We start from the raw sequence: 12330 nt of genomic DNA, 5'->3' as shown, positions 1-12330 counted from the left end.
GCTCGCACCTAAACAAGATACAGTACCGTTCATTCTTTAGGCACAGTTCGCGTCTTATGACCTGAAAGGCGCACACTTCAAAAGTGAAAAATAATGCTTTTGGAAAGCACGCACATATAAAAGTATGGAGGAAAAACGAAGGTAAAATATAGTCGGTGCGTGAAGCAGTAGATGTCTCATTAGATGTTCGCCTCACAGGCTAACAGACTGCACCTGATGCTCCTTTCCCTTTGTGGAGACTTGGTTGCACTTTCGTAGCAAATTACAGCAACATCGAAGTAAATGAACGATGAACTAACTACGGCTTCTTTGGAAATGGGAGAACAAAAGAGGAGTCGTTTGAATATGGGACTCCAAAAAGTGAGCCTGGTAATCATCCACAAACAGTAAATTCGCACGCAAGTGGCCAAAACTTGTTTGCATTTGTTGAATTGAAACGTGCAGCGTAAATAATAACGGTGCAGAATGTAATTCATTTGTGGTAACTTAACTACAACAGCCCATGCATGATCCTAATTTCAGCATATGTACAAGCTGCAGACTGCATGGAGTTTCATCGAACGATTGGCTACATAACGACTGGTTGTACTTTTCCGGTGTACCTTGTTGATATCCAAGTATAAATAAGTTAAATATATCTGTTTGTGCTACAATACTTAGAACTGGGTTAGTTCCGTCATTCATTTGTTAACACGGTTAGTGTACCTTCTCTACCGCCAATTCCACGAACCGTAAAATACCTCAGTAAAAAACTATTTCTGAAGCACAGTATTTTATTGGCCTTGATTCTCCAATAAAGCTGCTTTTCAAAACGCGATAAGTCAAAGTACACATAAATATATAGTCATATGCCTTATCGTAATACACTAAACTCCGCAAACTGAAGGGTGCATTCGAGCATCAGTTTGATGTGGTTTGCTGCAGTGTGACATTATGCAGGAGAGGTAGAATAAACCACCAAATTTACGACAATAGTCCTGACCCTGCTCAGCACTGGTGAGTTAAACCTACCTGGTGGCGTGGCCACCATTGACAGAAACGAGTGATGCTGTTTTGTATTCTGGAAAAAAACTCTTCCATTTTCGTACTGCCAATGCGCGCATTGAAAAGTGCTTTGTCTGATAAAACTGATGCGCATCCAGGTTGGTAAAGAACATAAGCATGAATTTTGTAAAAGCCATGTGTAATACTAATAACTAGGCCTCGTCTTCTAATGAACTCTGTCCATAAACTCTCCAATTGAGTGCAAAAGTAGGAAGGACAAAATATTGCATGTGGAATACTTAAAGCGCACCTCAACTTCGCATCAAAGCTTCACTGCACGCTATCACTTACTTTGCCCATCCATGTCTTCACAGTTCCAAAGGGCGGCGTTTTTCCCAATCGGCTTTTGATATATGTTAGCTTCTCAAAGGGGTGAAGTTGGTTTGTCTTTCAGTAGCCCTAAGATCTGTTAAGCTGTTTTACCAATTCACAAGATAAGCGGAGTACTTCAGGTTTAATCTTAACTTCCGCGCTCGAAAATTATAGTTGACTGCTTTGCGACTGCCTCCCGCCTTCCAGATAATTTTCGTTTAGTTCTGCATATATGAGAGTAATTTGTCAATTTACTTGATAAACCTTATGTGATGGACAAAAAGGATTCCTCTATGCAGAATGAAGCATTGCTTCCAAATGTCGTTTGGCAATATAACTATGAAATGTGACTACCATGTGGAATAGCACTAATAGTGATGATAGAGTTGTAAAATTGTTATCTAGCATTCATGAACATTCTAACAATTAAGCTGTGAATAATCGTTAAACTTCCAGGTCTACCGGACGGACAGCAAGTGTGAGTTTTCTAGCTTTAACAGCGATAAAGTCCATCTGATATCAAATGTTAGCGTCATCCACGATCAACAGGATTCATTGTGTAAGATGAAATTATAGTCATAGGTAACGCCCTTGTGGACCAGAAATAATTGTTATCACTTTCTCGACAGGACGCTGACGCACAGATCTTATTGGTAGGCTAATGGTATAGGTCTAGATAGTACAACATGGAGCCCATAACACGTGATTTGAATCCAAGAAGCTGAAAACTCTGGCCGCATTTCTGGTGCTTCATTAATGTGCATTATTCAAACAAATGTTAACTTGTGCTCACCCACTGGCGTAATGTCATGTATTTCGGTGTGAACGATGACACCCGTATCACTTTCTGCGATTTCTCGTAAGGAATTAATCAGCAGGCTGTTCAGCTCCATGGGGAGACATATAGGCATACTTAGCAGTTCGCGTGAATGGTATGAGCAGTTTTGATGAAATTTGTTGTGACCATGCATAGTTTTCTTGCCTTCTGAACCAGATTAGGTAACCGGTATGGACTGCGTCGACTATGCGTGACTACGTTTGAATGTACACATTACCTTTCACAATTTCATTGCCGTGTTTCCGAAAAATCACTGTTGGAAGTTGACATATCTGTGATGTGTTGATTGTCGGTGAAGTGGTCGTTGGTCAGCTGGCTGAGCTTGGAAACTTTCAGTCACCACTGGCGGACGACTGGCACCACAGCGTACTACAGGACCATATGTTTCACACTAAGACGAAGGCATACGTTCGTGTTGTATTTTGTTTGAGATCTTTATCGTGAGGATTACTGCAGTATCCCAGCATTCCGCATATTTACTAAATATTCCATTGAGTCCTTAAAAATCCTTCTGAGGTATCGTTGTAAGTAAAATACGAAGGCTTGTTTACGAGATACACCAACTTGCAAATGACTTCGGTGTTAAAAAGAAGCCCAGTGGAACCCCCACTGCTGATATTTATGAGAAGTATGAAGTACCAAAGACATATGCTGCGGTACCTCGAATATCGTACCAGATGGGAAATGATAAGGCCTTAGGCAGTACATGCAGTCGGAGAATACTATGAAAGAAAGATTTAGTTGAGTTTCCCCGTTAATCTCAAAGCGAGTTCAACTGAGTTTGTTCCGCGAATTTCGTACAATTTGGCACACGCTCTGAACATGAACTTGCTGGAAACTCGGGGACTACGACTATATTACGAGCCCTATGGAGGATGAAACCAAATGTCAACTGTCCAAGAGTTTTCAGAAGTTCTATGAATAGTGTACTAAGTTATGGACAGATCTGTTTCAGGGATTCAAAGTGGCATATCACAGAAGCATCACTTAGCCCAGAAGTATTGCTCTCTTTTGTTCATTCACATATTGAGAAAGTTATCCTCTACAGCTCCGGATGTTTCATTGCTGAGTTATGGAGGATAATTTTCAACCAATTTGGTTGTCTCCACTTGACTCAAAAATGATAGGGTGAATTCCTATGGCTTTGTTTGAATTCCAAAAGTTAATGCGACCAAAAATCCATCATAAAGCCGGAATCAAATGCCATACTTTACATATCTTTTTCAGGCAACCCAACAGTCTTTTTGTCCTCAGCCGAAGATGACTTCCTGACAGTTTCGCGCCAATTTCTACTTTCCTAAACACCTCAAAATTCCGGAACTCGCCGAAAACCCGCTCCGTTTCCTAATTAATGTTGCTCTGTCGCTGCGTTGCATATAAAATGGTGTTACGCCCTATGCCTGTAAGAAATGGCATGTTTGAAATCTTTGTTAAATGAATGTAGCTCAAAAAGGACATTCACAAACAATTTTTATCATGAGGTACATCAAAAATGCATTGTCTACAGAGGTTATGGGAGGAGAGAGAATGATAACCACTCACATGATTAGAAAATGATGGGAATATTAACTCGCCAAGTTAGTTTTCCTTCAAAACAACCGGTTTCCGTCAGCTAAAAATCACAGAAAGATAGACTAATCATTTCGTTTTTGTATGGCAGCATATTCGTGAAGCCAGCGTCCCAGATAGGCGATTGGGTCATGCGGTCTGACAATCATCAGTTCCGTCCATCCAAGTGAGAGTGGTTCGGCTGAAAATAAAACGGGAATAAAAATTATAAAATAGTAGTCCAACCGACTCGATTTTCTACTACCACAGAGTGCATTGTTACGAAATACCCCGTGAATGGATAGTAATTTCACAGATTTACAAGATTCAAAGCTCAATAGTGAGCCCACTTCAAGTCGGTCAATACACCAATGCTAACTAGATATTGGCAGAGTGTACAAGTCAGCCAGAGCTAGACCAAGAAACGTTGTGCTGGAGCGACAAGCTTGGCAATTATAGTTTCAAGGACATTCTGTCCTGGCCTCCTGGACTCAAGGATTAAGGTTCGATTATCCTAAGAGTCAGTTGCAATCCCGGCTCCCTATCACTGAGGAGGATTATTGCTTTTCTTGAAAACTCAAGGACGATGGCAGAAAATTGGATTTCTCTACGCTATCTAACAGTACAGTACATCTCAGTTCCGCGACTAGCACACGTCTTGGTGATTCTTATTACTTATGTTTCTTGAGTCGTATTTTAGGCCAGCTTCCAAAACGCAGTCTGTCGTGCTCTTCAAACTAAAAATTGTCAAAGGGGTGCAATTGCAGCTTTGTCTCGAGGAAAAGTGTGGTCGATTGCACAACTCTTAACAAAGTCTAATTGGTATTCTGCTCCGTAAGACTTCTAAAAACTTCCTCTGAAGATTGGCGTTAAGTAGAAAGGGATTTGGTAAATATCAGAATGCGAAGTCCAAGTACGTATGGTGAATCCCCTCTAATCAGGACGTTGAGTGACACTTTCCAAGGGAGTCTGAGAGGTCACGGCGCCTAGGCAACCCACTTTAACACTGTGCAGTCAAACAGCTATCAGAAAACACAAGCGGAAAGTCTCAGTCGCTCAGTTTTTGAAGGAAAATGGACAAAAAGAACAGGACTATAAGATCCGCCGTTAGCGTGCCTCACAGAGGCAGACATGACTGAGGTGCACACCTAAAAGCAGTCGCGCGGTCGATAGGTGAGCAAAGTTGAAACAACTAAGGGTGTCGGGAAGTGACACACATGCTAGGTTTATCGAGCTGCCAAGTAGAACAACGGTAAAGACCCACATAGACGAACAGAATATGTAGGCACGATTACGAACAAGCAATTAGAAACGGTGACGTGATAAAATCAGTGCTAAATAAAAGGTTACGGGTGAAGAGGTGTTGAAATACTGGGGTCAAGCATGAACTGCCTGACGGTCAAGGGGATTTGTAGTACGTGTGGAATGCGCCTGTGGATACTCCGGTAGTGCATTTCAGCTAGGACGGTGTGTACAGTAACCACGTGTTTCAGTACCTACCATATCTCCTCACCTTTTATCAGTTTACACCAACCCCGCCGGGTAACTGATGGGTTTTACCGGGTCACTAGCTTTCGAAAGCCACTCCAGAGACTCCATAATGCAGTTATTACTCTGTGATCGTAAGTTGTGATGAGCCACACTCGAAGCAGCTGAGTGCATCGATGAATCGTTCGTATCACTTGAAAGGAAATTTCTTATGCCAGGTGTGGGGGCTTGTTTATTTCAAACATAAACATGAACATTTCAAACAAAAACACAAGTGTCTGTGCTAGAATGCTAATTGTGAAGCTAATCTTAAAATCTGCTGCAACAACAGGATTCCTCTGCGGCCAGCATATTTAACAGGTTCAAGAACTCTCCACTACCGACTAGTTACGCCTTCGTCGATCAGGACTGTGGGCTGACGTGATCACCTTGATCGCTACCAGTCTAAGTGCCTGAATTTTACGCCCCCAAAGAAACGAATAAGTTATTAATAGCAGCAGTTATCGACAAACTTGAACAAGCGCAACGCAAATAACTGTTTTAAAGTGGAAGACAAGTTTTGTCCAATTAGGATTACATGCAGTGCAGACGAAAATAATTTACACCCCCAGGCATTCTGCGACTGGCTACATACCACAACATGATAAGCATAAGTGCAAGGTTCACGGTTGTTCTAGCTATAAGTGGTGCTTTGCGGTGGTGTGTACTCCACGAAGGATGTTAAACTAGGAATTTCGTCGTTTCTGGTGCGGTTTCAATGCAGCTGTGCTTTGGCGTGACCGTAAGTTGTACACTATCTCACTTGATGAGTTTGGGCAGGTCAGTGGACTAGCAGCTACCTTCACGAAGCTTTTGTATAGTTCCCTTCCAGAACACTGAAATATTCTGGATCGCTCTCGTGACCATGTCGTTTACTACAAATAAAACGGAAAGTTTAGAATTATTGTATTCTGCTTATGCTGTGGCGTTATTATCAGTATTATATTACTTCTTTCACATCTGATATAAAGTAGACTCTTCACTATATACGGTGAATTGTGTTCTTTGATCCAACTGCTGTAAAGACTTGCCACCTCCAAATGGATTACTTTACGCTTATTAGTTTTATGCATCCAGTAAATTTATAGCAAATGGGTGTGTTCAGTAATGATAAATATATAACATATATATATATATATATATATATAGTATGATAATATAACGGTATCCTGCGTTACATACTACATATATTATGTATGTATACTGTATGTGCTTATACTGTATGCATTATATGATATGTATTATATTCTGTGTACTATTTAGCCATAAAACAATGTAATAAAAATGTGGCACTATTTGAAACGAACTACGCCTGCAATGTCGTATAATTTACGAAATCCCCTGACTTGTAATGACAGCTGTATCGCCTCTCATTCACTATAATCCCAGCGTTTACTCCTTCATTTTCTGTTCATTTTCTGTTCAATTTTTAAAACAGAGACTATTAGAGGTGCTCTGGTTACGTTTTCAAACTGCTACCATTTGAAAGATTATATGGCATTTATTTGTCTAGGTGTATGTTGCGTATTGAGACAGTGCTACTTCTAACGACGCCGTCAAATGACGATACAATAAGCGAAACAGAAGAGTGAAAAACCAGTTTGCAGATTTGCTTAGGTTGCAGCGTAGCATTTACGTTCCGGGTTCTCAGTAAACCATTAACTTTTGTAAACTATGGGTGATAAACACTGAGAAAACCGGGGGCTTCCTCCAGTGACTGGGGGCAGCGGAACCTCTTAGATGTGTTCTTTTCAGTAGAGATGAGAGTCTTTACTCTTGGAGGTGACTCATTCTATGATGTTGTGATGTATGATTGGTGAAGTTTGTCTGGTGAGTCACATAGATAGCCCGAATGGTCCCCTTTTTTTATCATGAAGAGCAAGCCCGTCCTGGTCATGCAACCTATGCAAAGGACTATCAGACACGACCGAGTGAGTTAAGGGGGGATCCAATGTTGTGGAACAGGAGTTAACCAGTCAGAAGACCATGTGGACCTGTAACTTGTTTCGTGTGTCAAAATCCGACACGTTTTCCGTTAAAAACAGCCCTTTGAGTGTGATCTGTCCGACCCGTATTCGGCAACTTTTGTCCTGTCTGTCAAACGTGGTTCGCCCTCTGACATGCGTTTCCATTTGGATTGTCTGGTGGTGTCCGCAATCCTTAGATAGAATCTTAGATTAAGTCAGTTTCCACGTCAAACAGTTGAGCTGATGGTCAGGCAACATGCATCTAGTAACTCACTAACCTGCGCCGTATTTTTACGTGCGAAAATCCTCACATTTTCAGGACAGAATTCGTACCCTTTTGATTTTTATGTACCAGAACCATGGACAGTGCTTGATGTTTTATGAGCATCGCAATGTGTTCTTTCATTTAGTTTGCCTGGCATGACACTTATGGAAACCCCTACCGTTTATTCAGTAAATTACGTTATCCCATGTGCCTCGATAAACTTAACCCTTCGTCCTGAAGCCACTCTCCTCAATGCAGTAATCGGTTTCTGGACTTTTGGTTGTGATGAATTCTCAGTCGTTTTTAATGTACGGCAAGACAATCCGTTTGTTTACTCAACCAAGCTGTTGTAGCCCTCCAGGGTCTTGTTTTGCAGACTCCCGGTGAAATTTTGCGGTAGTCGTTGTTTCAGAATATTCAATATAGGCGAAGTCCTAAAGTCTTTCTTAGTTTCAACCTGCCTCCCCGTCTCTGCTTTCCTGAACAAAGCCATTGTACTTCCTAGGATGGTGGCTGTGGCAGTTTACACTATGGTCGTTTACTCTATGACCCACGCGTGTTATCTTCCAATTTCCGCCCCTGGTCCTGCTCATTGTGGGTAGAAGTCTTCAATCTTATAGATGGGTGCAGAATGTGGCTTCTCATCACTCCTGTTTGTGGAGTCATTTTTCTTGCCTAAAGAAATTATTCTGGTGCGTCAACACCAAGGGTGGAGAAGCAGTGTGCAGTTTCGCTCTCATTGGACCACAGTGCATGACCTTGATCATACCGAAATTTGAACTCCAGGCATCTGACAAGCGAGGCTAGCGTATCACCACTACTACCCCACCTGTGCATGTTGGGCGCGTCAGAATTTGTACATCTGAAGAAGTGTAATTGGTCTGCCGGATGTGGCCAAGAATATCCTCTGTCGATGAGCCCAAAAAAGTTGGGAATTCAAATCCACCCCTTGCGCTTTTTGGTGTGAACTAACCGAAATAAATGTGTCAATTCGGAGGGGTGCTATTCAGTTAAAAATGATGTGAATGTGAATGATACAAATCTACTACTTATCACAAGCTGCACAGCAGGTTTCAGGCGTCCTTGATGCAACCTGACTGGTTAGTCCTGCCAGGTGAATAAATCGACCGACATAACCAGAGCAGTTAGTAGGTCGCCGTTCGAGTCGTCAGGGAAACCAGTCCCATCGCTCAAGTCTAGGTTCACTCAGTGATTCAGTTCCATCCTGCACTGGTGAAGTAACGATAACTTGCTGGCTTCATCTTTCGTAAGTTTAGTATACTGAAACGCAGAGTCGGACAGGTCGTGTGCGTCCTGTATGGTAGATTGAATCATACAAAAAAGTGTAGTTTACATTGCGGACCCAGAGTTTAATTATTAGCAGTGCAATTCGCCCCAGTTGTCGCATTGCCGATTCGACGGTAGATCCGGATATTTGATACTCCCCGTTAAATTGTTTTTGATTTCTATGAAGTTTGTTCTCCAATTCTGAATTATTCATACATACGACAATCCATATTTGCGTAGGATTTACAGCTTCACACAGCCCGTTTTTAGGATTGTTCTGGAGTAACCCCGTTATGGCTTATTTGCAGGATTATAACCGAATTATGTGAGTAAAGCGGTGAAACGAAAAGATAACCTAATTGCATTATCCTTTATTTCGATGCCCTCCTGTTAGTTAAAAACCATCAGGTATTCGTTTTGATTCGGTAATCAAGTGATTTAAGATTTTCTTTAGAACGTCTGGCATGTGGTAGGGTGGTAGAGAGTCGGTTGGTCGGGTGGTCCTATTTCTGTAAACCAACGGTCTCCTGCAGAAATAGGTGATCTATCATTCAACTCATTTTCCATGGTTCTTGACTAATCACCTGTGTTACGTGTAGTTTATGATATAGCTCTATGTTGATACGGTCGACCAATTTTGAACTGGAATCCTAACCAGTCGGTGTATAAGTATCTGTGATTCGTAATCTGTGTAACGACTGGTTCATTCTCCTATAGATTCAAGAGTACATTCTATTCCTTCTTTGATACAGTTGGTTTAAATTATCGTTCGTTTTACTCATTGGTAAGGTGATTTGTCGGGTCAGTTGTTGAAATTCCTCAGACCATGCTTCCTCTCGCATTTTTGAAATGCCTTCAAAAGATATAAGTTTATGGCATCTTCAATATCTTCGGCACAATGTTGTTGATATACCGCTTCCCATTTTGTTGGTGGAAATTATTCAAGAACCTGTTTTTGGTTTCGCAATTCATGAGACTTCTCAGCTAGGTGCAGTCTATGAGCTTCCCGCAGCATCACCTTTTAAGTAAAAGGAGTCACATACGCACGCACAGCGTATGTTTCAGTCAGCGGATGAGTCTAATGAGTCTTTGTTTTTTTAGCGTTCTTCAACCAGATGTTTTAGAAAAAAGCTAGATAAAAGCCAACACAGCCCGTGGAGATAATGCTTACGGACGAATGGAATGTAAACCTTGATCGCCCTTCGGAAGAAGAAATAAGGTACGAAATAGCCGCACTGAAACGTGAGAAGGCACCAATACCGGACGGTCTGTATCCAGCCCTCTTCAAAGAAGGCGGAAAATCCCTGGTGAACCACCTGACAAATCTTATTGATGCCATATGGGACGAGGAGAAAGTGCCTGCAGAATGGGACATGTCGACAGATATCCCTATCTTCAAAAAGAATACACCGACGCTATGTGATAACCACCGTGGTATCAGCCTGTTAGCTGTCACATCGAAGGTGCTTTCTGGCCCCGAGATGGGCCAAATCAATGGCTAGAGACATTGTCACACATGGCCCAGTCGTGCCCTCAATGGCGCCCGTGAATCCAAGCTATTGCCTTCAATGCATAGCTCCTTTCCCAACCCCCCCCCACTTGACAGCCCACTGACAGTGCTGGATTTATGCACTAATTTATCATCTCCCGCCTGCAATGCGTAGCTACCTGCCCCCTCCCTAGATAAAAGCTGCCGTTTAGAGGGATATACAGGTTGTCCAATCGTTTTTCTCGATGTAACCAACTAACCGGCACTTTTAAAGCTCGTCCGGTAAGCCTAACTACTGGGTTTTAGTCAATCTGGTTTACTGCCGGTAATCCAGATCGCGGTACGCCTGATTTGTATGCTCATTTGTGACTTAGATTGATTTCCAGAGAGATCCGTTGAAAGTTAGTTGAATCAAGGATTTAAGGAGATCTTCAACCAAATATGCCGCACGAAAACCACATAGTGTCCCACTTTGTAAATATTCACAGTATAGACGTAATTTGTTCCGTATGTAACCGATTGTAGACTACCGAATAGTTTTGATCAAGGTAATGTCCAGAACAAAACTCTTCATTCAAACTTTCGTTTCAAATGAGACAAGAGATGATCTTTGTTTAGCAGAATGGCACAAACGAGGCGTTCAGTTGAAATTCAGTAGAGCCTCATGCCAATACAAATTCATTTGCAAATGAATGTGTAACCCGAAATTGTTTCAGTAGAAATGTGTCCTGTTTCTTCAGTTTTACAGCATGAGATTCTACTGTACTCAAAAGAAGTCATCCGTAAATTCTGAACACACACATGCACTCATCAAAACTCAACACCTCTACTTACCCACTTCCCGAAGAATGGCTGCATGTGGCGAACGCAGAGTTACCAGAGGCATAAGACCGAATCGTTTTTCTTTAACCATGTTTCGGAACAGTTTCTTGTCTTCTGCAATATAGAGCACAATTAATTCTGGATGCAGGTGACTATTTCCCAGGTGACCATAATCACAATCTAAATGAATCGAAGGCTCCTTGAGTCAGATGAAAACGTGTTTCTTATTAATGATGTGCGAACGGGCTTTTCACCTTGAAATTCCACTCTTGAACAACCGTTTTGTTTGCACTTTATGGTATGATATTGTGAAAAAAATTGAAAATGACTTTAAAGAAAAATATGTTCAAAGGCAAAAACGTTTCCATCCCATGAATGGAAAGAACTTGGTGGATAATTAGTCTGAAAACTACCTTTCCTTGGGCATGCTAATTTGTGATTTTTGTTGAAATTCCAATGACCTTGACAATTAACTTATAGAATGCTTTGACGGATAAGCAATGGAGTTGCAATAGTGGTGTAAAGAATTCTTTCGGGAACTGTTTGAGGGCTACTTATGGTATGGTCACCCATTGGGTATGACCGCTTTCGGTGCGGCTGTCTGTAACGCCGCAATTGATTAGTGGGCTAACGTTAACAGTGGAAGTTGTCAGTCAGGCTATTGGAGTTCAAAGCAATGGACTTGGTGCGGATATCCGTAACAGAAGAAGGGACGTGATTATCACGGAATTAACTGACAGTGTTGGAGTAAATGAAGCAGTTTACTTCTTTAATTGTGGTCATTTGGTGATTGCATCCCATCCGCACTCACCTTCAGACAATCATATACTCAACAAAACTTTGTTCTTGCGGTGTTTTTTTCAGCTTTGTAGTGTCTTCAATGTGCCTTTCGCAGTCCACATCTATAATAATCCGCACTTCGACACGCTGTCGAAGTCCGCTTGCTTGCCGAACCAACTCGGAGTAGCCCGCTTATCCGCCCACTAGATGACCACCACATGGTACCCTGACTGGGGATGTTGTTTACACCAAGCTGACTACTACATCTTTGCTTTACATCGTTGGCCACTATGGCATATGCATCAAATAGGAAACATCATAGACAGTACGAAAGAGTCAGAAGTGATTGATGGAGACAATAAGTCAGGTGACTTATTTCCGTGATCCACAAGATGCGACCAAACTTTTGTCCTCTGAAAAGAATGGTGTGTTTGATTTAGACACCAGCCGC

The 12330-nt window shown here is 41.8% G+C and overlaps 1 protein-coding gene across 1 annotated transcript; it reads left to right on the top strand.

Moving 5' to 3' along the window:
• Positions 1–282: 282 nt before the first annotated feature.
• Positions 283–10290, top strand: T265_05743 (hypothetical protein; the record flags this gene model as incomplete). Its single annotated transcript, XM_009170823.1, has 2 exons — positions 283–360; positions 9940–10290. 2 exons carry the CDS (start codon positions 283–285, stop codon positions 10288–10290), a joined length of 429 nt encoding a protein of 142 aa, XP_009169087.1.
• Between the last annotated feature and the right edge of the window lie 2040 nt (positions 10291–12330).

Source organism: Opisthorchis viverrini (genome assembly GCF_000715545.1).
Source record: "Opisthorchis viverrini unplaced genomic scaffold opera_v5_106, whole genome shotgun sequence".
Taxonomy (NCBI): domain Eukaryota; kingdom Metazoa; phylum Platyhelminthes; class Trematoda; order Opisthorchiida; family Opisthorchiidae; genus Opisthorchis; species Opisthorchis viverrini.
The sequence above is the reverse complement of the archived record's forward strand: the minus strand, read 5'-3'. Positions and strand labels throughout refer to the sequence as shown.